Below are 26,677 nucleotides of genomic sequence, written 5' to 3'. Positions count from 1 at the left end.
AGATTCCACCAGCCAAGAATAAAGGGCTTCCTAGCTCACCACCAAGAAGTGATCTACACTCCAAGGATAAAGAGACCGAAATGAGTCATCCACTCTCCGAAAATGTTCACTCCAGTAGAGGAAATCTCACAATTTTCATTCATCAAATTCGTATGCCTTTACATTGGATAATTTTCCTCTGTTTATAGGAGGATTTTTAGACTTAGGAAAAATAAAAAGCAGACTTTAATGACCTAAGAACTTAGACCTTCAACTCTTGATAACTACATAACAATAAGATACCTAGGAACTTAGGAAATGCATTTATTAGCACAGGAACTTGCATTCTTGAACCTTCATCCTTCCAAAATTCGTGCGCCTCCCTTGACCAGAAAATAACCTCCTAAAACGTCATCAATTGGTCATGCAAAACGTCTAAAATGACCTCCCATTGATAGTTATCAACATACCACAAAGTATCGATAAATAATTGACATTATTCAATCAAAATGATCCATTGAAGCACATGATGCCCAATTTCTTTCTTGGCTTGGATAAGCATCGATGATCCTGAGTTGGTCGATGGAGTTACGTTGGATGCTCCCACATCACATAATTCCCTAATTATCTCATAGTCCATTTCATTTTGTCGTTCTGCTTATTCGACTAAGAATCCTTCTGAATTTTACCATGCAATTGTCCCCAATTCATAATCATGAATTAATACTGCTAGTGAAGCAACTGGGCTACAAGAAAAGTCCACCACTTTTTGTGGCTCTTCTCCAATACCCATCAAACTTCCCAAGCAATTTACTTCAAGGGGCTAACTTTGCCTCGGGCGGCGCTGGAATTCTCGATGCAACTAGATTTCAAACCTATGTAATGTCATGTTGATTTCTTTTACTCCATTTTTTTATGCTCTCCCATGTCCTTCAATTTCTTCCACATGCAAGCAGCATTATCAAGTCGAGTCGAGCCGGATAGCTCAATACTGGGGATCTCGACTTGTCTGAAAAGTTCGACATTCATGTCCCCCTAGAAGCAAGATCAAATTTGAAGTTTTATAACTGAGCTGGACTAAATAAACTCGAAGCTGCGTGTAATGTGTGCTCCACTATTCAAAATATTAGTTTCGATCAATTAAAGCTGAGCTCGAGGAGCTGGATCACGGATTCATGTTACTCAATCATCATATGCTCGAGCGAGCCAAACCCGAGTCAAGGAATTAACAGGGAGCTTTCTTGTACTTGGATAAATCCTAGCTCGAGTAGTTAGAGAATTGAACTATGAATCTTCCTAACGTGCAGGGTGACGTGGTAATAATGGCGCAACAAGTGCAACGATTTACAATGGTTCAGGGCATCATCTCAGATCTACTGGTTTGAAATGCAAGCGCTGAGTTCTTCGCCAAATCGATCTTCTTCATCAGCATGGGAAGCAACGACATCTTCGATCACTACCATTACAACGAGAGTGCCGTGTCACAACCAAAGCTGATGGCCGAATTTGGTCTAACTAAACAGCCCAACTGACGGTAGATGTCGACTCGATACTGTTGCCGTCGGGGGCCAATTGCTCCTTGTCTGAGGAAAGCCTAGACCGACCTTCCCGTGGATCTTGAAACTTAAATTTCGCGTCGTTCGCATAAAGAATTATTTAGGGAATTTTTTCTCTGACGACTTTGCATTGTCACGGAATGGGAACGCCAGGCTTTGTACAACTTGGGAGCTCGGAGATTCAGGATCCTGAGCGTCCCTCCAATCGGGTGCTGCCGGTTCGGCTGACCCAAATCCAATCCGACCCACCTGTTCAACGGGTCTAATAGGTCTACCGTTCACGCAGCTCCGGAACTTGACGGCAAGCAGGTCGGGCTGTTTGACGGAGTTGAACGATTATATTCAGTCCTTCTATTTGACTATCTCGGGTTCATTACACGATCTGAGCTCGCAGCTCCAAGGCATGATGTACTTGCTTGGAGATGCACATACCATGACCTCTACCCTTATGGACGATCCTCTTGTCGTCGGTGAGAATGTAATTACTATCCATTCTTAGCCAATTCTTCTTGCTCTTTCTTCTTTTTTTCTCTTTTTTTTGTTCTGATTAGCCAGCTTCTCGGGATTTCATCTTTAATCTTATGTATGATTAGGCATTGAGAACATTGAAGAAGCATGCTGCGGAAACGGGACACCAAATGCAGAGCATCCATGCTATATCGTGTATGGCCCCAACCTGTGCCCAAATCACGGCACGTACTTGTTCTGGGACATGTTCCACCCGACCCAGTATGCGGCCCAGAAAGCCGCCGTTACTCTGATTGCCGAGGGCCTGAGCTTCGTAGCGCGGTGAACTTGAGCCAGTTGGCCCAGGCCAGCGTGTGAGATCGACCATACCGCGATGCTCTCATCTTCTCTCTTTGTTCCGGAACAATTGACTTCTCCGTGCATCGTTATTTCGGCCGGCAATAATAAACACCCTCTTCAGGCTGGTTTCCGGGGAATCAACCTGGTTTTATCCTGGGATCGGATGAGTTGTATACTTCGATTGTGAAAGCATCGTCCTTGCGGACACACAAATAAACTCGTAGTCCCTCTTTCTAGATGATCTTTGATATTTTAGTGACTAATCTCGCTGATTCCATGCATAACGAGAATGACAAACCTCTTACCAGGGATGTAGATGGAGATTCAATAAAAGCACATGAGAAGACTTATTATCAAATACGGATAAAATTGTCTAAAAAGTCATGAATTTATTGTGCAGTGAGTCAGTGACCAATTAAACATTTCGATTGTACTAATTTAATTATAAACATTTTGACAATTTGTCAATTGAGTCATAAATATTTTAAAGGGATAAGTGTTCCAAAAGTCCTACAACTTGTCACGAAAATGCATTTCAGTCCTAAAACTTGCAAAAAGTGCATTTAAGTCCTAAAACTTGTCAAATTATTTCAAACGAGTCCTAAAATCAACGTTGTTAGCCTTTCCATTAAAAATGCTGACGTGGCATTTTAAATAATTTTTTTTTTCCACGTTGATTTTTAATTATTTTTATTCATTTTTTAAAAAATTAGATTTAAAAACTAAAAAAATCAAATTTATTCATTTTATCTTATTTTCACCAAAAATTTCAAAAAATTAAAATATTTATTTAAAAAAAAAAAAAAAGCTGCTCCTCCCCCGCCGCCGCCCATCGCCGGAGGGGCCGGGTGACGGTCGCCGGCCTTGGGCGGGGGTGGCCGGGCCTCGCCCGCCCTAGGTGAGGCCTTGTTAGCCCTCACTCGGGGCCGGTGAGGATCGCTAGATCCGGGCGTGGGTGCCTAGATCTAGGCCCGCCGGCCCTCGCGGGGGCCGGCAGCCATCGGCCCCCACAGGCGAGTCGTCGCGGCCCTCACGGGGTGCCGGCGACCGTCGCCGCCACAGGCGAGGCCTCATCGCCCTTGCTCGGGGTCGGCGAGGCTCACCCAAATCTGGCAATCCTCGCCGACCCCAAGTGAGGGTCGACGAGGCCTCACCTGGGCGGGTGACGGTCACCACCCTCGCCTGGGGTGGCAAGGCCCGACCACCCCGCCCGGGGCCGGCGACCGTCGCCCGGCCCCTCCCGGCGATGGGCGGTGGCGACGGCGGGGAGGAGCTGCGCTGATTTTTTTTTTTAACAATTTTAAAAATAATTTTTTAACTTTTCTTTTTAGTTTTTGTTGAAAATAAGATAAGAATAAATTTAATTTTTTTAACTTTTCTTTTTACCACCGCCGCGGTGGCTCATTGGATAAGGCCCTACCGATCTTCAAATTTCAGTGAAGGTGAAGGTTCAAAACCTGTGGGAGGCGCTAGATGTATTAAGTGTGACTCGGGTGGTGGGTCCTCCCGCTTAAGTGTCACCTAGGGGTTTACGGCGCGGGCGCGGCTGCAAGCCGCTTCCTCCAAAGACCAAAAATAAAAAATAAATAAATAAATAAATAAATTTAATTTTTAGTTTTTAAATCTAATTTTAAAAAATGGATAAAAATTAATTAAAAATACACCTGGAAAATAAAAATTATTTAAAATGCCACATCAACATTTTTAACGGAAAATGCTAATGGCGTCGATTTTAGGACTCGTTTGAAAAGTTTTAATTTGACAAGTTTTAGGACTTAAATGCATTTTTGACCACAGTTTTAGGACTTAAATGCATTTTCGTGGTTTCCCCAGACGTCATTGAGGGGTTTTAAAAAAAAAAAAAACATTTTCGTGACAAGTTGTAACTTCCGGAACACTTATCCCTATTTTAAATTTTTTTAATTTAATCCTAAACATTTTGATGATTTGCCAATTTAGTCATAAACTTGATAACAATTTATCAATTTAATCATAAACTTGATGATATTTTGCCAATTTAGTTCTTCCAATCAATTTTGGCTAAAAATTGCTTAGCTAGTGCTAATGTAAATAATTTTAATTTTTATTATTTATCCTTTCTTTTCTTTATTCCACATTTGGACGGGCAAGGTCGACAACCGATGGCCGACCCTCGCGTGGTTTGGATTATGGTGTCGTGGCCCTCACCAGTCAACAAATTTAGAATTAAATTAGCATAAATGATTTAGAATAAAATTGGTCACTGTAAAGTAAATTTAGAATTTTCTTTTTTTGAAAGTTAGCTCAATCCATACAGCTGAATCAAGAGTTTGTGCGAGTCCCTCGTGGATTGGAAGAGAGAAGGTGAATAATAAAAGGTCAAGTCAAGTGGGCTTAATAAAAACCATTTTAGCCCAAAATATTGAGAGACTCAAATCCGTTTGTTTCGCGGAAAACGATCCATTTCCGGAAAATATTTTCTCAAAAATCATTTTTCAGGAAAATGATAATATTTTCTGGTGTTCGGCTAAAACTTGAAAATATTTCAGAAAATATTTTATGGTATTCAATAAGGAAAATATTTTTTAAAACTTCATCACTTAGGCATACATCACTTACCGACCTATTCACTTAGGCAAACATCACTTACCAACCTATAAATCTATCAAATATAAACTTACTTTAAATTCAGGTGCTTCATATCTTTGTTCTCTCATTATTACCAAACGATCATCTACTCTAAAAAATGTTCATATGTATTTTAAAAAGAAGCAAATGAGAAAAGAAGCAAAGCATGTACAGCTCTAATAAGAATCTTTTAGTTTAGTGGTCTGTTCTCCCCTTGCGTCTTTTGTGTTCCAATAAATAAAAAGAAAAAGAAGCAGAGCATGTAAAGCCATTTTGCTTGAACAATATACAACTGCAGAGTAGAGTAAATAAAAAAAATGATAAGTAAGAGTGCAAAGCGCGAGCTTGAGATCGACGAGCTCAAGGTTCGCCTAACAACAACCGACGACTAATCAAGAAAGAAGAAGATGAGAAACAAATAAAAGAAAAAAAAAAAAAAAAAAAGAAAAAGGAAATTAAAAATAATTCGAATAAAAAAAATTAAAAAAAGAAGAAAAAAAAGAAGAAGAAGAGGAAGTAAGGATTTATAGAGGTGAGAGATAAGAAAGATCAAGAGAGTAAAATATTTTTCACTTTCCTCTTAATTTAAAAGATTTTTTTCCTTCATAAAAACATTTTTTTTCTAAAGAAATCATTTTTCGTGAAATAAACGCTAAAAAATTTGAAAAATATTTTTTTAGAAATTAATTTTTGCGAAACAAACGGAGCCTTAAAAGTCAACGTTAATTCCTGATCGAACCCATAATTTATGAGGCAGGAGAAATCGTGAGTCGGCGTTTATAATTCAGGATCGGCGGCAATCAATGCGATTATGCAGGACCAATCTGTGGTTCCACATCCATAGGTAGAACGCGCGATAAGCCCGGTAGGCTCTCTGACTCTCTGACTCAGGAAGGCGTGGCGGTGGCGACTTTTCACTGTTGAGACTTATCTATTTGCCTCAATTGGAGCAATCCACGTGGGTGGTTTAGATAAGGCGCTTCGTCATTATCTGATCTTCCCATTCAGCGGCGTCGGTCATTCATTCTCTAAAATAATTCCTATTCCACTCAATAATTACTCAGCGATCAAACCCGCCGGATCTGAATAGAACTCGAGCTCGAGCTCTCCAGTACATGTCGCGCCATGAGCTTGCAAGTTGATCAAGCCAGATGGAACCTTTTTTTTACAACGAAAAACCTTAAATTATATCCAGTCTAATGTATTCATCACAAACTATTTTCTTTAACACCAAAAATCTTTAATATGTACCAACGCAACAATATATTTACCTTCCTTCACGAGAACCGTTACAAATCTGCTTACATGAACGCCAAAAATTAAATAATATTGATATAAGCGAAAATTTGACAAGGAGTGATCGTATCGCAATTTTGAGTTCTTTATATTACAAAAAAAAAAAATTATGATGAATGTGTCAAATTGAGTATTATTTGGGATTTTTCATGTCTAAAAAATAAATTATATGTCATGGGATATATAATTTGAGATTTTTTGTGACTTTTTCGTTTTCTTTTTGGCCTTGAAAATTTTTTATTGCTAATCTTATTACACAATATGTCCACATATCAGAAAATGCAAGAAAGATATATGAGCTTATCAAGCTTGGGCTCTTCCTCATTCGAATCGAGATGAGATGAGCTCCGATACCTCATTTTGCTGTTCGAGCTCGAACAGAATTGTCGCCACTCGATTGGGCTCGAATTGAGTTTCGAGCATCCAACGTTTAAATCGTGTTTAGACCCTCAAGAGTAGCCGTAACTTTAGCCGTTAGTAGGAGGGAATATCTTCACATGGCTGTGTCTTAACACGACGTTGCTCGTGAGAAAAGAGCAAGAATTTTTGGCTGTCCATGCCACCATGTCACCGTTTCTATCCACAGTGGTACTCGCTCTCGCAGCACAGGGAGACCATAAATACATCGCCCCCTTCGTTCACTACACACCTTGCCAAAGCAAGAACCCCACGAGACCCAGAGTGAAGGATAGAGCTGGGAACATAATCCAAGAAAAACACCAAGATGAAAGCGACCTGCTTTGCTGCTTCTCCTTCTTCTTGTCTCACTGCCACCACCTCGTTCTCGCCGTTGATTTTCCGGGAACATCTGGCCTCAAGGTCCCTTCTTTTTGTCGTCTAATCAACTCCCTTGCAACCCTCTCTTCATGTCCGAATATATATGTGTGCTTATGCTGCTCTGGTTTTGGTTTCTTGCCTTGCCTGCAGATGTCCTTTGGCGTCGGTTTCGATCAAGAATCGGCGGAGTTGGATGGGTGGCTTCAATCCCAAGAGTTCAAACACCACTCGGTACACCACTACGAGAGTAGAATCCATTTCGATATCACTCTTATCTGAACAAAATGATTTCTCGTTAGAACTTTTTGTGGTATTTTGAGGTTTAAACTGTCTTCATCCTGCTCTCTGGAGCTGATTCTATTCCTAGCTTGAGATTTTCTATGTGATGTTTGTTCATTCTTGTGCCTGGGTTAATAGCTTCCGGTTCTTGGGTTTTCATCATTCTGTCGGTCCACACGCTTGTGAAGCCTTGGGATACAAATTATTACATTGGCTATTCATCTTGATCTATTTATTTTGTTACCGTAGCATTTCACATTCGTTGAAGTAAGCCTTTTAGATTAACCATCCTGTCGAATTTCATTGATTTAGTCCCAAGGCAGCCTTGAGAAGTGACTTGGAAGCAGCTGGAATTCCGGCTTCGGTGCCGGTGCGGGTAGCCCACGAGCTCCTTCAGGCCGGACACCACTATTTAGATGTCAGGTGTGTGCATATGACTAAAAAATCTTCTCTAGTCATATATAGCTTTAATTCACAGTAGAATCCTACAAAATTTATGTACTGTCTGATAAAATATGTAAACATAAAAGGTTTTTCGCTTATTCCGGGTTGCCATCGTGTGCTAGGACTCCTGAAGAATTCAGTGCCGGTCATGCATCTGGAGCTATCAACATCCCTTACATGTACAGAGTTGGATCAGGTTTCCAATTTCATTTGCTTCTAAGAAACTGAGTTCGTTTCATTTGCGTTTGAGACGCTCTCGTGACCTGCTATTGCTAGTTGATCATGCAGACTACTTGATTTTTTCAGTAGCTTCTGTCGATTTGCTGACCATGGATTTTTGTATTCCTGTATTTGAGGATTCCTAACTCTGTTTACCATGGTTTCTGCTAAATCCTGTAGGGATGACAAAGAATGCGAGCTTTATCAAGGAAGTCTCGGCGCAATTTAGAAAGGATGACGAAATTATCATTGTATGTTGCCAGACTTGGTTATGACTGTAGTCATTCCCGATGACTCTCGGGATTGCAAGTCTTTCTTCTGTTGAGCTATGCTATTTTATTTTCTGGACCCCTGTTTGAGAGATTCAATGTATAACCTTTTACAGGGATGCCAGCTTGGGAAACGATCAATGATGGCCGCAAAAGATCTACTTGCTGCAGTAAGCAAAACGTCTCTCTCGAAATGTTGTAGTACGCCTAGAGAGATGGTTCTAACGAATTCTGCCATCGCCATGAGTAGGGTCATATGAGCAACGAGTGAATGTTTGGCGATTTAAGGAAGAACTAGAGTTCAACGTTGGCGATTCCTGGCATTAGCCAGATCAATCAATAGATATTTCAATGAATTGATGATAACTGCAGGCAAATTAACTGATTCTCATTAGCAGCTGAGCAATTGGGTAGACAGATTGACAACCGCTCACTCTGGAGACTCTGCTTTCGATTTTGGATTGTGTTGTGGTACGCGCATTGTGCAAAACATTCTGGGTTTACCCGGACCCCGTTTGTGTTTTGCAGGGTTTTAGCGCCGTTATAGACATAGCCGGTGGCTACGCCGCCTGGACACAAAATGGGCTCCCCACAGACCTGTGAACGTGCTCGCGTCTTCTTAGGGATGAGGCGTGAGGGCGATTGGAATTCGCCGTCGAAGAAGCAGAGTAGGCTCTGCATCAGCTTAGATCTCATTGACGGCTGAAGATGCCACGCGCATCGTCAATGTGCTAGAGATATCGCTCATCCCAATGTCGAAGCACACTCATAAGCATGTGCAGCGAACAATGTAACTTGAGTTCGACATTATACAGGAATAACTCTTGGATTATAAGAGACTCTATACGAATGGTTGGTGTGCTAGCCTTCAACAGAGCCCTTTTACTGTGTTAATATTACTCTCTCTCTCTCTCTCTCTCTCTCTCTCTCTCTCTCTCTCTCTCTCTCTATGTTTATGAGCAGGTAGATTTCAGATAATTAAGCCAGAGTTTGACCTGGCATGAGGCATTAGGCTGGTTGGTGCAAGTAATCTTCTAACGCAAGTACACTTGCTATCACAACTTTGAGCTTAGGAGAGATCTCACATCCATTTTCCTAAAGTTCACTAGAAAAAGAAAGTACCCTGGTGTTGTGTGGCCTCCTAAGAATCCAACTTACTAAAAGGTTTCACTAAGATATGGAGATATTGACACAAACAGTACATGAACTTTTAATTTGTTCAATGTAGTCTCTAAAACTTTAACCTAACGTTCAATGTAGTCCATGAACTTTTAGTTTGCTCAATGCAATGCCTAAATTTTGATAATATTTAATGTGTTTCTTTCCTTAATTAAAGATAAGGGACAATATCAAACATTTTTAGATTGTTCAGGGATTAAATTGAACATGTATCAAAAGTCAAAATTTAGAGACTATTTATGTCATTTTTCCTAACATATCATATGGAAAAACATTGCAACTTTTCATTTTGCAACTATGAGTGAGCTTATATAATTTTAACTGAAAACACGTAAAAGAATCTCGAGTTAGTAAACTTTGTTTTGTAGTAGTTCATTTCCATGTCCCTTCATAAACTCTTCCACATGCACGAAATAATTACACAAATGGCTTTTCAACTTTGACCCTATATACAACGTAGTCCATGAACTTTTTAATTTATTAATGTAATTCTTGAAGTTTAGCTCAATATGTATTGCTATTCATAAACTTTCAATTTATTTAATATAGTCATTGAACTTTCGATAAATGTTCAATCTAGTCTGATACTATGTGAAAATATCAAATGTTGTCCTTCCATTAATTTAAGTTAATGGAATTTACCGATTGGAATTTCAATCTAGTACATTTGAAAGGTAGACAACAAATATCGTTACACACAGATTATCCACATAAGATATTCAACTTGAATCCAAATATGATAATAAATGTCATCAAGTAATATGGACAAGCATTTTTCTAAATTGTAATATGCATAATTATTTTTCAAATTAAAGAAAGTAAAATATTATTGTGCTCTGATTTGAGTTGAATATTTAATGTGAATAATCCATGTGTAAATTATTATGCTAGTCCACCATTCAAACCTACCGGATTAGAAGCTATAACAGCAAATTCCATCTACTTAAATTAATGGAGGGACCACATTAAACATTTTAATATGTTTCGGGGACTAAATTGAACACGTATAAAAAATTCAAGAATCGCATTGTACATTGAGTCAAACTTCATGTACTATTTGCGTTATTTTCTCTAAATACAACAATGAAGTATAGTTTGCTCTACTCTTTCAACAGTCATTGGCTGGAAACACCAAAATTGCCCAAGATAATAAAAAGAAACTTTGCAATTTTGAAATCCGGATTGAAAGATTAGATAAAGATCTTGGAAAACCCTTCTTCTTCTTCTTCTTCTTCTTCTTTTTTTAATGTTCAATTGCTTCATACTCACATAACATACGACATAGGAAATCATCCGGCCACGTTATACGGGTCTTGAGGAGAGAGAGTTGTTGTTCGGCAACTACTGACCGAACCAACCCTTTTCAGACTTCCTACTAAAGCAAGACATGGTGCGCACATCTATCGTACTCCCTCTCTGCCACCAACCGCTATTGTCACTGCCTTTTCTTTTCCCTTCCGGTATTTGCACTTGAAGAATATGTACAGAGGTCCGAGGTTGAGCACATAGAGAGAGAGAGAGAGAGAGATGGGATTATCTCGGAAGTGGTTCAAGCTGATCCGCAAGAAGTTCCGCGGATCGTCTCATAGGAGCATCCTCACCAGTAGCGATGGCGACCGCAGTCCTATAGGAGAAGCGTTAATAGCCGATCGAATCAGCGAGGACTTGCTGGACCGACAGGCCATCCTGCTGGATGAACCGTCGCAGCAGCGACATTTCACTGAAGAAGAGCTCGCGGCCATCAAGATCCAATCGTATTTCAGAGGGCATCTTGTATGTCTGACTCAATCATCTCTTCTGCTGCTGCTGCTGCTTCTTCTTCTTCTTCTTTATCTTCAACTTGAGTTATTGTTCCTCAGCTTTACTCTTGCCAATTGCTCTATGATGGTATTGATTTGGAAACTAACCGGTTATGGAACATAGGCGAGACGGGCATTTAGAGCGCTGAGGAGCCTCGTGAAGCTGCAAGCCTTGGCTCGGGGCACGTATGTGAGGAACCAGGCGCAAATAGCGCTGCGGTGCATGCACGCGCTAGCACGATTGCAGGTTCGAGTTCGCATGCGGCAGCTTGTCGGAATGTATATTGATAAATGAACAGCATGCGAAATTTTCTCAGGACATGCGACCATTGCTGTAACAAAGGATCATGCTAAGATGCTGTCTGACATTGTGAATAATGCAGATGTTTCGACACTACTGTTTCGAAAGGCGCGACACTGTGCAACATTTCTTTTTTTTTTTCCCTGAATAGTTGTTTGACCATGTCGATGCTTATGTTTAGTAATTCTGATTCCTAGCCAACGTTTTTTCCCAAGGATGGAGATAGCTTGTTCACAGAAGAAACTTTTTTTTTCTTGAATGGTTGTTCGGTCACGTTGACGCTCATGTTCAGTACTTTCGATTCCTGACCAACCTTTTTCCCGAAGATGGATAGCTTGATAACAGGAGACTCAGCCTGTGCCAGTAGGATCCACGGATTTGGCCGAGATATGCCAGTAGGATACAGTTGACTCGACTTCGTAACTTAAATCCGGCTAATAGCTTTAGATCAGTTAGTAACTTTAGGCACGATACTCGACTCGAGCTAGCAAGGTAGAGATTGAGCTTTATCAGGCCTTGTTCATCATATTTAACTGGACAAAGTTCGAGTGCATTGTCTGCATGTTCGAAGAGGTATAATTTGAAAGACAGAACAAAAGAACACTGGCTCACCATCCTTCACAAGTGACACAAATCAAGTACAAATCGGGCAGACTTGAATTAGGAAAAATAGATAACAGCAGATCAGCCAAATGTCACGGTTGACAGACTCTTGACTATGGAATAGCCCATACGTCGCTTAGTAAGTCAGCGTTAGGCTGGCCTTCCTTCTAAAGATTGTTCCTAAGAAAAGATATGGCTAATTGCATCCTCATATCAAATCCTACTTGGCCAAGTTTAAATAAGGTATCTAGTCCCTTGAGCGAGACATATAAAACACTATGGTGCAATAACTAGTTTCGGCCTGACATAATCTCATTAGAAGAGTGGCATCATTCCACCAAAAAAAAAAAAAAAAAATGGCATTAATGCCCTACCAATCTATGCATAAGAGGCCATCCCACCTTCATAGCTCTCAGAGTTACAATCTTTCTATTATAAATTTCCTAGCACAAATGCTATGATACCACTCTTACGAACTAGTTGTATTATCCCTTTTGCATCAATCACTCTTTAGCCCAATAGCATAGCTTCACTCTTCAACTCACAAGCTCATCGAAGAATTCAATCTATGACATTCTCTCCCAGCTAATTCTACAACGCCCTTGTTACAAGTTGCTTTGTCGCTTTCTTGCATTCCACAACCATCACTGCTACTCCCTCAATACTTACATAAATGGAAAATGCTTGCCCAACCGAACAAGTCACTCCACTCCATTGGTAGCTTCCCCCAATCAAGATTGTTCACAAATCTCCAATTACTTGTGCTTTCCCTAACAAGTGTGGCATCTTGAGCCAACTACACTCCCTTAGCAACATCTTCTTTCACCTACTAGGTTTCTTATGATCTCAACAAACCAATAAAGGTTTTTTTCCTTGCTGAAAATGTGGTAACAAATCTCCTCTTGAGATTTGCCCCTTTATCTAGAAACTCGATAAGCAATTCGTCTCATCCATTTCCCTCATTGCCATCCTAGAAGCTTAACAAGAACCAGACCTTGTCCAAACCCTCTTAGCCTCGGTGATCACTACCCGCCCTCATAGGATCGATTAGAACAATTGGTTTTGTCCTACCACAGCCTTATCAATAAAGCAATATCAACTCCTAACTGGTTTGTGCATAGAAGACTAACCCGGTATAACTCTTCAAAGTTATAAACCGTTTTATCCTAGAACTTCTAACACAAATGACCTAACACTACTCCTATGAACCAGTTGTACAATCCATTACATTAGTCACTCTTCCTACCAATGCCACAGAACTCCACTCTTTAACTTAAAAGGGTGCAAGAGAATTCGATCAATGACATTCTCTCCCACCCAATTCTACAACACCCTCATTGCAAATTGCTTTGTCGCTTCCTTACATTTCAAAAGCATCAATGCCACTCCCTTGAAACTTACATGAATGGAAAATGCTCGCCCAACAGAACAGGCCACTCCACTCCATTCACGAATCTCTAGTTACTAGTGCTCTCCTTGACAAGTGTGGCATCCCAAGCAAACTACACTCCCATGATAGTACCTTCTTTTGCCTATTAGAATTTTCTTGATCTTAGTAGACTAATGGAGGTTTCACTACTTGGAAATATGGTAACAGACCTACTCTTGAAATTCACCCATTGATCCAAGAATGTTTTCGCTATTCAATTAGCAAGTCAATTCATTCCTATCACCTCCATTGCCATCCTAGAAGCTTTACAAGAGTCATACCTTGTTCAAGCTCTCTTAGCTGAGGCAATCACTCTTCACCCTTATAGAATCGAGTAGACCATAAGCTTTTCCCAGATCACCCACCTACTTAAGGAATTATGCTTTGAAACCATTTGCCATGGGCTGACAAATTCTTCATGTTAAAATAGTTCGTTCAACGGATGGTGAGCTGAGAACACTAGAGCCAACCTTCTTTAAATATTTTTTTCTAAAAGTAATATGGCCAATCATACTCTCGTATTAAATTATACCACACCAAATTGAGCTTGAGCAAGACATATAGAACATGGTTTCAACCTATCACGGCCTTATCAGCTCCAAACCAATTTGTGCATGAAAGGCCAATTCAACCTACAAAGCTCCTCGGAGTTATAAACATCCTATCCTAGAACTCCAAGCACAAATGCCCTCATACCATTCCTACGAAATAATTATATCATCATTTCTTCATCAGTCCTTATTTATCCCGGTATCACGAAACTCTACTCTTCAGCTCGCAGGGGTACGGGAGAATTTGGGCCATGACACAAGCTTGAGTGGTATAACCGCATACAATTTGAGTGACTCTACTTACAGCAACCCACCAGCCAACCTAGTCAAGCCGATACAGCAGGTCGTCAGGATAAAAAAGGCTACGGGTAGATTTATTGGTGTAAAACGGAAAACAGTTAGAAAATTGACGTGTTAAGAAACTTATTTTTGAAATAACATTGCGGAGATGGCAAGCCCAACGGTCAAGACGATTGCGGCAGAGTTGACACCTCGGGAAAAAATAATACATAGACCAAGTACATATAATTACTTCTCTAAAGCCACACAGGTTTGGGGTGCACGTTGCACGGTATATCCACTATGTGCACAAAATATCATCTCAGCAATAAATTGAGTGAGTCCTATCATCGGACTCATGTAATCAATGGCGGACAAGGGCTTAATCGACATAATCTCGCTAGACTGTAACAATTCTCTTCCCGTAGAAGAGGACTTGTACTTCTAAAGAACAGAAAACCTGTTGGTGGTAACAGTTTTGTGCGGAATTACATTTGAAAATCGCTTATGAGTGACGACTTTCCCATGAAAACGAAAAAAAACACTCCAAATTCTCAGTAACTTACAAGAAAAATCATATAATGTCGAGATAAGATGTTTAATACTAATTAAATGCGAAATCTCAAACACCAAAACACTAAAAGCAACCGAATTAGATTTGGATTGACTTAAACAAACTAACAACATTTATAATCAGAACAACATCGTCCATCACACATCAGGAAATTGACAAACGACAGCAGAAGAATCAGGAGAAGAATACAAATGGCAGAATGAGAACACATAAGCAAATGGATACTGAACCTTTTTTTTTTTCTGGAAGGGAAATAGCAACAGTGTCCCTAAACTTACAAAGTTTTGCACTTTAGCTCCTAGATTTTAGAGGTTCAACATTCTAAATGTTGAAGGGAGCTCTTCTTTTGCTCAACAGTCCCTGAAGTATTCGCATTGATTTAAATTAGTCCTCCAAGCCCCATTTTAGACAAATATCAGCCATGTTAGCAAAATTCCTCGACTAAACAAGTGCAAGGCAGTTTCCCTAATTTTTCTTTAACTACACACCTGCATGCATCGCAAGCAAGAAACATGCCCAATATTCGCCTAATATGAGGTTGGAGGACCAAGACACGTCAGAATAAATTCTAATTCTAGAGCTAAAGTACAAGACGAGGTAAATTGTAAGGACAACAGGAGCTATTTTCCATTTCCTTCCTTTTCTTTTTCTTTTTTTGGGGTAAAAGGCAAAAATATGGTAACAACTTGAGCTCCCAAAAGAAGAGGCAAACAATTGTTACGACTTCGGCTAATCACCCAGACAAATTCTGTACAGAATGCAGCTACCCTGTTGTCATCGGCATCACGCTATATGATTAGATGGTAGAATATATATACACTCTTTCCTTTCCACCTCAATTATGGCTCCTTTTGAATGACGAAAAGAACCCACCCGATGTTTTGTCCTTGCGCTTGTCTTCCCCTTCCTCTCCAACCTGAATCGAATGATGCATGTCATTAATTTATTTGCAAGAAATGAAGAATTACTTACAAGCGATGGGTTACCTTTTTTGCTATCTGCTGGAGGATTTCCGAGATTTCAGAGAAGTTGGGCCTTCTCTTGGGGTCTCGCTCCCAGCAACTTTGAAGTAGTTCTACAAGCAATGGGTCAGTGTCTTTTGGAATGGAAGGACGGAGATCCTAGAAATATGTCCATTCAAAACAAATTGTCATTTCTAAAAAATAAACCAAACGGCTGAATTATGAAGCGTAAAAAATCAAAAGTGACGATTTCAACCTTTTGTACTACTCCAATAGCTGCTTGCAGAGGGGTCATGTAGGCATAAGGAAGCTGGCATTTCAGTTGCATAAATAAATCAAGTTTGATGGCATTTATTATATGGAAGGAAGACAATGTCAAGAAGAGGAACTTACTTCTCCGGTCAGAAGCTCCCACAATACTATGCCAAAGCTAAAAATATCTGCTTTGTGGTCATACTGTCTGTGTTCAATTACCTACATTTAGTAAAGCCGACATAAGTAATGGCCATTTACAGTAATCATGGGAAAACGAGTATCTTTAGTGTGCCTCATCCAGTGTTAACTATCATCTATGGATTAGTGGACCAATATTTCATGACACAGTACTAGCTTAAGCAAAAACTGAACTCCAGAATCCCCCAAAAAGGAAAATGGAAAATCCCCCAATACACGTAAGCATATATAAGCCCACAATCAACTAGACGCTCCATGATAACCAACTCAAATAGATTATAAGAGTGATTCGAGCAGCATGGGAGACTGAACATGACAATTGGTAATTTGGAGAGCTTCAATAAGATAGAGGAGCTACAGCATCTGTAGCAAAAAGGCTAGATTTTCAGAAACAACAAACACTCATTTACATCCACGATACACCAAGATGGTTAGATAAGGCGACGCAGAAAATCAAGGTGGGTACATATAATGCAATATCATCCCTGATCTGCATAGTCTTACAGATAATAATATTGGCATTGATCTTCAGACAGAGACGCACCTCTGGGGCCATCCAGCGGTATGTTCCCGTTTCAGCCGTCATTACTCCAGTTTCAGCCTGCACCCTGGCAACTCCAAAATCTGCCACTTTAACCACCTGTCAGAAATAGGAGAGAGACTTTAGAGCAGCAAGTTTTAATCTCTTATATCTCTTTGGGAAGTAGATCATCATAATATAGTTATATCATCTTGATCCAAGAACACTAATTCTTACCCATAAATGAACTTTGTGCAATATTATCTTAACCCAAAAGAAGTGCTCTGTTTCCTTGTTCTCCTGAACCTAATAAAGCTACTTAGACAGTAGTACTTGCTCACCTTCTCTTACATTCTACATGATTTCATCTGAAAATTGCTATATCTATTCCTACGTATTGTTGAAAGGATCAACACTTGAAAATGCCACAGCTTTTTTTATTCTTTCTTTCATATTTCACAAAACTATAGGGACAGCAAAACTAATAATATGATGAAAATGTAACAGCTTCTCCATGCTGATTCAATACTTATAATTGAATGATAAACATTATGCATCAAGAAGGAAATTTTAATTTTAGTTCTTCAAAAGCATCAAACTCTTGTTTCACTGTTCTAATTGATCACTCACAACAAGCACTGGAGTGTATATTTCTAAGCGGATAATTACCTCATTTTCATCCATCAGAAGATTGGCAGTCTTCAAATCCCGGTGAATTATATTGTTCTGGTGCAAATAGTTCATCCCCTTGGAGACATCGATAGCCACCTTAAGTAGAGAAGGAAGCTTAACTGCACCATTTTGTTTATGTAGAAAGTCGTATATGCTTCCTTTGGACATGAATTCTGATATAGCAATGCACAACCAAAATTTTGAAAAGAAAGAATAACTGTCAGCTAAATTTAAACGATTAAAACTCCATCTCCCAGTACAAATTGCAATAAACTTCCAAAAAGAAAAATAAATGTCCATCACATTCGCACCTTTCTGTTTAAGAACTTTTGCAGAACATTAAAAAGCCTTATAAACCAGGAAACCATCCTCAATAGTATCTCATTCGAATCTAGAAAAAGTCTCCCCGACAATTTTTCCTTATCAGCATCGTTACATATACCTAGACTCTGATACGGGTCAAAACTCTATCCTAATATCGAAACATCACATCTACTCACTTAGAAAACACTCAGAAGACTAACCTGTCACAATGTAAAGGTTTGGTGGGCGGGTACATGCACCTATAAATTGCACAACATTCTTGTGTCGGATTTTCCTGGAAAACATTAAAACACAAAACAAGAATTTCAGGAATATGACAGCTCAGGGTAGTCTGAATATGGAAAATGGTAGTTTAAAATAAAGGGACTATTTCCAAAAAATGGAAGCATTCATGCATTCTTAAAAGAAAGCTAGAGAGGGGATCTTTATAATGCAGAACTGTCTAGCAAATTCACACAAGATTCCTGGGTCAGGACAGGTAACAGAAAGCTGCTGGAATTTGTACTAAATCCAGCATAATCCTATGGTGGATCATTTTAAATTGGTTTAAGTATAGGCATTATACTTTGTGTAAGAAAGTGTAAAGTTAGAATAAGGACCTCTCAACAACCTTTTTCCTTGTTAATTTGACAGTACGGGTGGGACTAATATATTTTTCAAAGCATGCGACTAAGAGATGACTTTCCAGATTTCTTGCTCTCTTTTTTTTTTTTAAATATATATAGCACCAAGGAGTGAATATTGTCTACTTGCAGCTTGAGGAAAGGCTTTGTGAGTTTCATGAAATCCAAAACTTCACTACATACCATATAGGCAATGGGCTGCATCCTCAATGAACTTAAAAAGGTATGAAAAAGCAGGTGAATTACAAATTTTTCTCCAGGAAGTAACATAAGGTGTATGCTATTCTCAGAGCTAGGTGACATGTCGACAAAAGTCAACTCAAAATGCTCCATCTCAAGGAGCCGGCTAACTTCAGAAGTATGTTAATCAACACCAAAAGACGACACTAGCATGACAAGAAATATATCAACACAAACCTCATTATATAAATTTCCTGAGCAAAGTCGCTCAATATGGCAGCGTTGGCACGTCCAGGCTTTAGGATCTTGATAGCCACTTCCTGACCGCAATATGTACCTCTATACCTGAAGAAGTGAAACGGCATGAAGTACTGCATCCCAAGCATCTGTCAAACAACCCTTTGAGGGGGAAAAACTTACAAATCACCAAATGATCCAGATGCAACTTTAGCTCCAGTAACTAGCTGCCCCATATCTATTTCCCATACATCAGTTCCATCCGTGGGAATTTTAACACATTCTGGAAAACATTCAGTGCCATCTTGGTTGTGCTCGCCTAGGGCTGGTATGGAATGATGTTTTGGCCCAAAATGCTCCTGCTGAGGAGGTTAAATGGTTTATCCATGTTAATTGACTTGATAATGATTAAACTGGCAAGGAAAGTACAAGCCAATCAGCACAAAAAAAGTACAATCATTTTCAACTCAAACAGAAGAAGTGGACACAGAGATTGGAAAAGGTCATGGACTAATGACCAGAAAAGGACAACTTCTGCTAAGACTGGGGTTGGCCTCTTTAGTTTAAAACCAAGCAACAATGCATAATATGAACTTGCAAACTTCAGTTTCCTCTAAAAAAAGGGGAGCCCATAGATTGGTGCATATGTGACAGTCTTCAGGAAGTAGCTAAACAGCAGCAATTACATTGCTATAATACCAATAAGATTTGAGGTTTGTTCAAATCTAGAGAACATCGGTATCCGCATTCAGACTCCGTATTATCATTGCAAGCTCAAGTTCATTGGAATCGCCCTTTTCTTCTTTTCATTTTAAGAAAGGCTTTCTAGAACCTTCTCTATTGTCTATATGCTTGAGTCTTTTATAAACTGCGCAACCACTATTAACTTATCTAGAAGCTTAACCTATTAAATGAAGATGTGATATTTAAATGCTCTGAAAATCCTCCTCACTTATATAGTTCAAGATGAAGCTGGAGAGAAAAGTGTGGAAATTTACTATAAACAGAGAGGAAAATGAGGAGCCTAAGACATTCAAGCAGAGGACATCTTGCTTTGATGCTAAATAGAAAAAGTGGAATCACTACCAACTTAAAAAAATAAAAGGGGTAAGTGCACTGGAAGTCCTAAAACTTATCGAGAAAATACAATTGAATCCTAAAATTAATAAAAAGTGCAATTAAGTCCCACAATTTGTCAAATTTGTGCAATTAAGTCCTTCCGTTAACTCCATCCAACTTGGCTAACAGAAAACGTTAACATGATTTTTTTATTGTTATTTTCTCTATCCTTCATGGCGATGACAAAGCTCAGAAAACATCATTTTGGTCCAAATATGATCCCTCACTGCCTGGTTTCCCATCTCTCTTTTTTAAAATTAGTTTATCTTCTTAATTTAATTTAAATAAATTTTATTAAAAATCGATTTGGAGTAAAGCAATGTCGTTTTATCTTTATGTATCATGTTTTAGCCACATTGTCACCACTTGGGGGATAGAAAATATTAAAATGACCGTGTCAACATTTTCCATTAGCCAAGTTACGTTCACAAAAAGACTTGATTGCATCAATTTGACAAGTTTTAGGACTTGATTATACTTTTTGTAAGTTTTAGAACTCATTGCACTTTCATGACAAGCTTTAGCACTTCCAGCACACTTATCCCAAAATAAAAATAACAATAAAGAGCTTCTAGGCATAAGTATGTTTAATTTAGTGGCTTTATAGTTCTCATCAAAAGCTTACAAATTGAACCTATAGGGATGGATGACTCCCAGTAATTGAATCACATGAACTGCAGAACACATAAAAACACCTCTAAACATCCCAAAAAGATATGAAGATGCTCAAGTCAAGAGAAGAAATTTACCTTCGATTTTAGAATTCCTTTCTCAACTTCTTTCCTAAGTTCCTCTTCCTGAAAATTTTCAAAAATAAGTGACAATAATATTAATGTGTGTGTGTGTGTGTGTGTGTGTGTGTGTGTGTGTGCGTGTGTGTGTGTGAAAACAAAACGATAGAAGTTCAGTTGTGATCTTTCCAAAGCAATAAAACGCTAAACAGGTGTCTTCAATCATGACAAGGATAAAAAAAAAAAAAAAAAAACTATTAAATAAAGACAGGAAATTTGCTCACCCTGAAATAGGATATTATTTCTTGATTTAATACGCACCAGATGGTAAAAAGTGCAATAAAACAATAAATGGTTTCTTAGTTGTGAAAAGGATTAAAACCTACAAAATAAAGACGGGAAATTTGCTGATCCAAAAATATTATGTAAGTTCTATTTGATTTAGTATACATCTGACAGTAAAAGGTGCAAAAGATATATCAATAAAAATCCTGCTCAGAAAGATTAACGGATATTGTTATCCAGAAAGAAAAGCATATTATTCTACTGAAAAGCTGTCCGGCCTATGCGGGGAGGAAAAAACAATTAAATCCCCAGCCTAATTGACAAAGATAACAGACAATTACTAAAAGAAATAGCACTGGAAGTGCAAAGAAAATAATGCAACCGACAGTTAAGAGCATAATTGGGTCAGTAAGTAGACAATTAACCAGGCAAGCTACAGACCGCTCCATCAAATGCAACAAAGACATCTCCTATGAGACAACTGTACAACAATAGAGGAATAGAGACTGAATAAAATTCCAATCTAATTACATGTCGATAAGATGCAATATGCAGTCTGTGGTAGTCATGAAAGAACGCTTTTGGGTAACTTCCTGCAATATTTTGAGAGATCCAGCATATATCAAACTAAAACTTCAAGTTCAATTTCTAAATATAATTGCCACAAATGATAAATATATACCTCAGAATGCCAACCATCAACTACAAAGACATCCAGAGAGAACCCATCAACGGTAGAAAAGGCATGAGCTTCTTGGATGTTAAGTCCAATCTCAGAAAGCAAAGCAGTGAGCTGGATCCAATTAAAACTAATCAACTGGTCATTTAGATAAATACATACATACATACATACATATATATATATAGAGAGAGAGAGAGAGATCCAACATGAGGATCTGTACATTTCTCGCATTATTTGAAAATGTTAAATTACTCAATGTAATAGAAGATCTAAATTTTATGCATCACATAATAATCGATGCGTCTGCTTAAAAGAGACATATTGAAGCAAATTTGACTTTAACTTCTACCTCTTTATGTTGTACCTCACTCTTGGCAGGAAAGAATAGAATCATTTATTTCCTATGTATGGATAAGGAACTCTGCGTGTTCAATGAACAAGCTAAGCTTCAACAACTGTATCTTTAAAGCCTAGTTCACCACCCAATAGTTACGCGATAGATGAATACGAGATAAACAGTAAGCCATACTATATTTTTTCTCTTTAGAAAGCCAACAACAAAGAACTACAGCACTCACCTTCACAGTGTATGCATGGAACCATGTACAGGCAACTATTTAATTCTCTCTAAGTTTACCTGTTAGTTAACCTTTCTCCAACTTTCCATACTATGACAAACAAAACAGAATATGTCATTAAAACATACTGCTTGTTTCTTATGAAGCAGAGAAGTGTACTTGGCAAAGAGACCCAAATAAAACTAAAAAAATACAGAAGGATACTGGGAACTAGAAAGGCCAATCAGCTGCAAGAAGATTGCTCAGTGAGTCTTCCATGTATACTTAAGCATGCAATTCATACAATTTGCAGCTCAAAGGAAACACGCTAAAAGGTGAAGTCTTTTCTGTCAACATAATCAAATATTACTTGGTCCACAGTGATAGGCACTCCCATTTGTTCAGATCAAGATCATCTTCCTAACAATGAGCATTTAAACTCGATTTTCATTGTACATATGGGCTACTAGAGGGGATATTGCAGGAACATGTAGCTAGACATAAAGACTCTCCATAGGAAATATGTTATCATTTCATACTAACATTATTATCAGCCAAAAAAAAAAAAAAATCATTTCCCCATGCAGATAAAAAAATGTAAATCCCAATTGCCAGTGGTTAGCTATCACCGAGGTAAGCACTTTCTGAGTCTTGATTTCATTCTAATAAGTACAGCAGCATAAAAGTAAAAGAAAGACAATAATGCTACTGGATCATGTACTCACATCATATACACTGTGTTTCTCCAGTTTCATTATCTTGTTACTTATTTCGAGTTCAACTGCTTAACTTTAGTTCCTAAAAATAGCAATTCTGGAGGGGAGCAGACCCTCGGTTGTATTTCTTACACTCATAAAAATATATGTTGATCAACAAAAAAGCACAAATATATGCAGCACCCACAAAGGTAGATTCATTGGTCAATTACCTCACTTAATACCTTTCGCTTGTCAAGAGCTGAGAAGGTAATTTCATGCGTAGGCCTACAAGACACATGTTCATACGAAATGAGTGAGATGAGAATTGCTCGCCTAACTATTCAACAAGCTGCATAACAACAATAACAACATCGACATTATCTCAATACAACACAACAAAAATGCAACTTGACCTTAAAACACCTATCGCATGACCTGGAGTAGTGAACTACACATAGAGAGCAACCATGATAGCAGTGTAGAGGAAGGGTAGGTCAATGCTCTCATGTATGCAACGTTGAGGAACAACCAAGCATGCTTAGACAAGCCAACTCATTCAGACATCACAAACATAGTCAAATCACCTTTGGTATTTGATTTTCTAGCACAATTAATGTGTGCTTTCTAGCATGCTAAATTCTAGGACACTCAAATTGAGCTCATAACAGAATGGTAGAATTGGGCATACTCGTCGAATCAGATCACTGACAATTAAACACAGAAAGGTATATCTCATAGCAATGTCTTTAAATAGCAATCAGTTGAGATAAGCAGGGACTTGACAGTTGAGACCTCATGTGAAGAAGGGCATTCCAAGAACCCTTATAAGTATTAAATTTAATTCCTTATATGAGAGACATTTAAAAGAAAACATCCCAATTCTTTTAGTAGAGTTTCATATGGTAGTAGAAAAATTCAAAAAGTAAGAGAAGACAAATAAACCAATAATCTTTACCAAAAAAAAAAAAAAAAAACCAATAATGGAAAGTGTTGTCCAGGTTACTGCAAAACTTGTGCATCTGACCTCACTATACCGTCTCCATCTTCAACGTTCTGTCTATTTGCTTGTAAATTGAGTCCGTCGAAATTACTCGATGAACCAAATGTAGGTGGTAGAAGAATTCTAAACAGGAGAACACACAGAGAAGAGAGAGTTAAAAAGAGATATCTGATCAGACAGTTTAGAGGTGAAAATTCACAGGGTACAATGAAGAACTCCACACATAATGTGGCCAAACATACCCCACTCTACCGGATTGATTTAGACTACTTTGAGCATCATCAGCCATGGCAGACTCTGAATCAACAGATTCATTGCGGTTCCCATTAACATTGGGATAAACCTACACCACAAGAGAAATTGCTCAAGAAAGATCTATAAATGCAGAATCTTTTCGGGTGTACTCATCACATATTGGCCCCTCACCTCAAATGTTTTATAGCTTACTCTAGGAACATCTAAAGCCATTAATAGTGCCATAGACAGGGAAATACAAACATAAAGCACAAATGCTCATTAATATCACGAATGCATCTTCAACAACATAAAGGTGTAGAGAACCCAGTCGAGTCAAATCAAGTGAAGATGATTTCTGCAAAACCGAAACTCTTGAAAAATTTGCTGACATAACAAGTTGTAAAATTACTGATGTCACATTTTGTTTCCCTGGAAAGTGGTTTTATCAAATTAGTGCTTTTCCCCTTTGTTTGCTTGAGAGAGCTCCAAAGCATTCATCCAGCATTGCAAAACCAGAATTTAGAATATATATAAATCAAATTTCAGTTTCCTAAATGTACACACAAGAAGACCAAATAATGTGATCGTAACAATCTAGTCATGTGCTGTATATCTACATGATTTACGTAGGGTTTATCTCCAGTTCTCACCACTCATGTATATACAAAACAGGCAAGCAGTGGAAAAGTCCATCATAGCCATGGATAGAGCAGCATTCTGATCAACCTAGGGATTACCCGAGTGGTAAACGTGTTTCCTTTCCTCAATGTTTGGTTTCAGATCAATGCTTTCTCTGGGGACGACAAGTACGGACCTACAATTGCCCGGTGTGTGTTGGGACACTAAGACTACCAATACCACACCAAATGGAAATTAGCAGAGTGCTAGAGAGAAAGAGTCGCATAAAGATCAGGTCAGCATTTACTTGGACAGGTCGAATATCAAACGCAGGCCGATTATCAGGATCTTCAGCCAATTTGAGCAGTCTCATATGCATGAGCACATCTTCTGCTCTCTCCACATTCACATCCAGTGCATATCTGCCAAGTAGCAGAAAGATCATTACACAAAACAGCGTGTGCGCGCGCGCGCTCATGCCTGCGCGGGTCCATGAGAGAGACACACAGACAGACAGACAGACGGAGAGACAGAAACAAGTGTAGGCCCCCTGAATCTGTCCAATCACAGAGGGTAAGGAAAAAACGCAAAAAAAAAAAAAAAAAAAAATCAATTTTTCCATCTGTACATAGCAACCCCGCTTGACTTTTACTCCATTACAGCTTTTCCCGCTGCTGAACAGAACAAGAAGGCTAAGAATCAGAGAAGCGCAAAAGGTCAACCCCCGATCAAGTACGACTTTTTCTCCGCACGTTTGACTTTCGATCGGCTCCCTACCGTCGTCGGTCAAACCTTCAAGAAAACCGACTCGATAGCCCCGACTGAGGACAGTACTACGCAAATTCCCACCACTCCCTCTCAGCGCGAAATAAAATAAAATAAAAAATTAAAGAAGAAGAAGAAGAAGAAGAAGAAGGACCCCGGCACAGACGAACGAAAATGGACAGGATCAAGGTGGCCTCATCCGTACCGCGCGGGCAAGCGATTGAAGTGGAGCCAGAGCTGATCGTCGAACCCGGGGGCGTGGGCGTCCTCGCAATCCGACGACGCCTGCAGGCGGCGAAGCACCTCGTTGTAGGCCTCGAGCTTCTGCCGCTGGTCCCGGGGCTGCGCCTGCGCCGACGACGCGTCCGCCGCCCGGCTCCCGCAGCTCTCGACGTCGTCCTCCACGGCCATCGGGGAGGGAGGTCCCGAAAGCGAGGCGAACGGACGGAACGGGCACGATCGCAGTCGCCGGGGAGGAGGAGCGGGATTCGGCTTGGGATTGAGCAGCTACTGCTTTCCCCCTAGCGGATTGAAAGCACGGAGGAATCAAGGAGAAACCTTAGAGAGATAGAGAGAGAGAGAGAGATGCTGTTTTGGGCTTTTCTTTCGGCCGGGCCGTTCTGCGCAGATTTTCTTTTACAGTGGGAGAGAGAGAGAGAGAGCTCTCTCTTTGGCTATGGCGTCGTGCGAGGTAGGATTGGCGGTCGCCACGTCAGCCGGGCGGGCCCCGCCGCCAGGGCCGGTGGATTTCTGACTTTCTTAAATTGGCAAAATTTCGACGTAGGCCCGGGGGGCGGGGGTGGGGCCCCGGAATTTGGGTCGTCGGAGTTTCCTGGACCCGAGCTCGAGCTCGGGCCGGGCCGGGCGGGGCGGGGCGGGGCGGCTAACCATTGGCCCCCCGCCCAAAAGAAAATTGCTCCGAGAAAATGAAAATTTTAAGTGAATAAATAAATGAAAAGCTAAGGTAAAGTAAGAGCTTAGGTAGACAAGAGCGATTGCGATGCCCCCAAAGCTCGATGATTCCGATGAGGCCAGAGATTTAGAAAGGGATTAACATAATCATGTT

The 26,677-nt window shown here is 39.5% G+C and overlaps 3 protein-coding genes across 4 annotated transcripts; 2 read left to right on the top strand and 1 right to left on the bottom strand.

Annotated features, from left to right (window-relative positions):
* The first annotated feature begins 6,878 nt into the window (after nt 1–6,878).
* LOC104419604 (thiosulfate sulfurtransferase 16, chloroplastic) lies at nt 6,879–9,083 on the top strand. The gene is made up of 7 exons (XM_010031313.3): nt 6,879–7,064; nt 7,173–7,253; nt 7,614–7,724; nt 7,868–7,941; nt 8,145–8,215; nt 8,350–8,403; nt 8,762–9,083. Exons 1-7 carry the CDS (start codon nt 6,970–6,972, stop codon nt 8,834–8,836), a joined length of 561 nt encoding a protein of 186 aa, XP_010029615.1. The 5' UTR covers nt 6,879–6,969; the 3' UTR covers nt 8,837–9,083.
* A 137-nt stretch (nt 9,084–9,220) lies between these two features.
* Nucleotides 9,221–11,721, top strand: LOC104419605 (protein IQ-DOMAIN 1). The gene is made up of 2 exons (XM_010031314.3): nt 9,221–11,185; nt 11,336–11,721. Exons 1-2 carry the CDS (start codon nt 10,940–10,942, stop codon nt 11,504–11,506), a joined length of 417 nt encoding a protein of 138 aa, XP_010029616.1. The 5' UTR covers nt 9,221–10,939; the 3' UTR covers nt 11,507–11,721.
* A 3,321-nt stretch (nt 11,722–15,042) lies between these two features.
* Nucleotides 15,043–26,261, bottom strand: LOC104419607 (serine/threonine-protein kinase STY8). Of its 2 annotated transcripts, none has more exons than XM_010031318.3 (16): nt 25,817–26,261; nt 25,154–25,268; nt 24,234–24,334; nt 24,016–24,114; nt 23,222–23,276; nt 21,737–21,847; nt 20,788–20,835; nt 19,103–19,278; nt 18,920–19,027; nt 18,080–18,153; nt 17,553–17,728; nt 16,908–17,003; nt 16,304–16,384; nt 16,167–16,220; nt 15,935–16,069; nt 15,043–15,864 (listed from the first exon to the last, which is right to left on the bottom strand). In XM_010031318.3, exons 1-16 carry the CDS (start codon nt 26,020–26,022, stop codon nt 15,784–15,786), a joined length of 1,716 nt encoding a protein of 571 aa, XP_010029620.1. In that variant the 5' UTR covers nt 26,023–26,261; the 3' UTR covers nt 15,043–15,783. The 2 variants fall into 2 exon arrangements, with proteins under 2 accessions (XP_010029620.1, XP_010029619.1); XM_010031317.3 differs by having other exon boundaries at nt 19,103–19,281; nt 25,817–26,260.
* Nucleotides 26,262–26,677: the final 416 nt, after the last annotated feature.

This window comes from Eucalyptus grandis, chromosome 11 (assembly GCF_016545825.1).
Source record: "Eucalyptus grandis isolate ANBG69807.140 chromosome 11, ASM1654582v1, whole genome shotgun sequence".
NCBI classification, from domain to species: Eukaryota; Viridiplantae; Streptophyta; class Magnoliopsida; order Myrtales; family Myrtaceae; genus Eucalyptus; species Eucalyptus grandis.
The sequence above is the reverse complement of the archived record's forward strand: the minus strand, read 5'-3'. Positions and strand labels throughout refer to the sequence as shown.

Bases quoted from the DNA above. Each gene is read 5' to 3' on its own strand.
- LOC104419604 (XM_010031313.3), top strand. From the start codon at position 6,970: ATGAAAGCGACCTGCTTTGCTGCTTCTCCTTCTTCTTGTCTCACTGCC. The intron at 8,216-8,349 runs GTATGTTGCCAG...AACCTTTTACAG, and splicing joins AGGATGACGAAATTATCATT to GGATGCCAGCTTGGGAAACG. The intron at 8,404-8,761 runs GTAAGCAAAACG...TGTGTTTTGCAG, and splicing joins CAAAAGATCTACTTGCTGCA to GGTTTTAGCGCCGTTATAGA.
- LOC104419605 (XM_010031314.3), top strand. From the start codon at position 10,940: ATGGGATTATCTCGGAAGTGGTTCAAGCTGATCCGCAAGAAGTTCCGC. The intron at 11,186-11,335 runs GTATGTCTGACT...TATGGAACATAG, and splicing joins CGTATTTCAGAGGGCATCTT to GCGAGACGGGCATTTAGAGC.
- LOC104419607 (XM_010031317.3), bottom strand. From the start codon at position 26,022: ATGGCCGTGGAGGACGACGTCGAGAGCTGCGGGAGCCGGGCGGCGGAC. The intron at 18,154-18,919 runs GTTTGTGTTGAT...AATGTTTTCCAG, and splicing joins CAGGAAATTTATATAATGAG to GAAAATCCGACACAAGAATG. The intron at 17,729-18,079 runs GTTAGTCTTCTG...TTGCTATATCAG, and splicing joins AAACCTTTACATTGTGACAG to AATTCATGTCCAAAGGAAGC.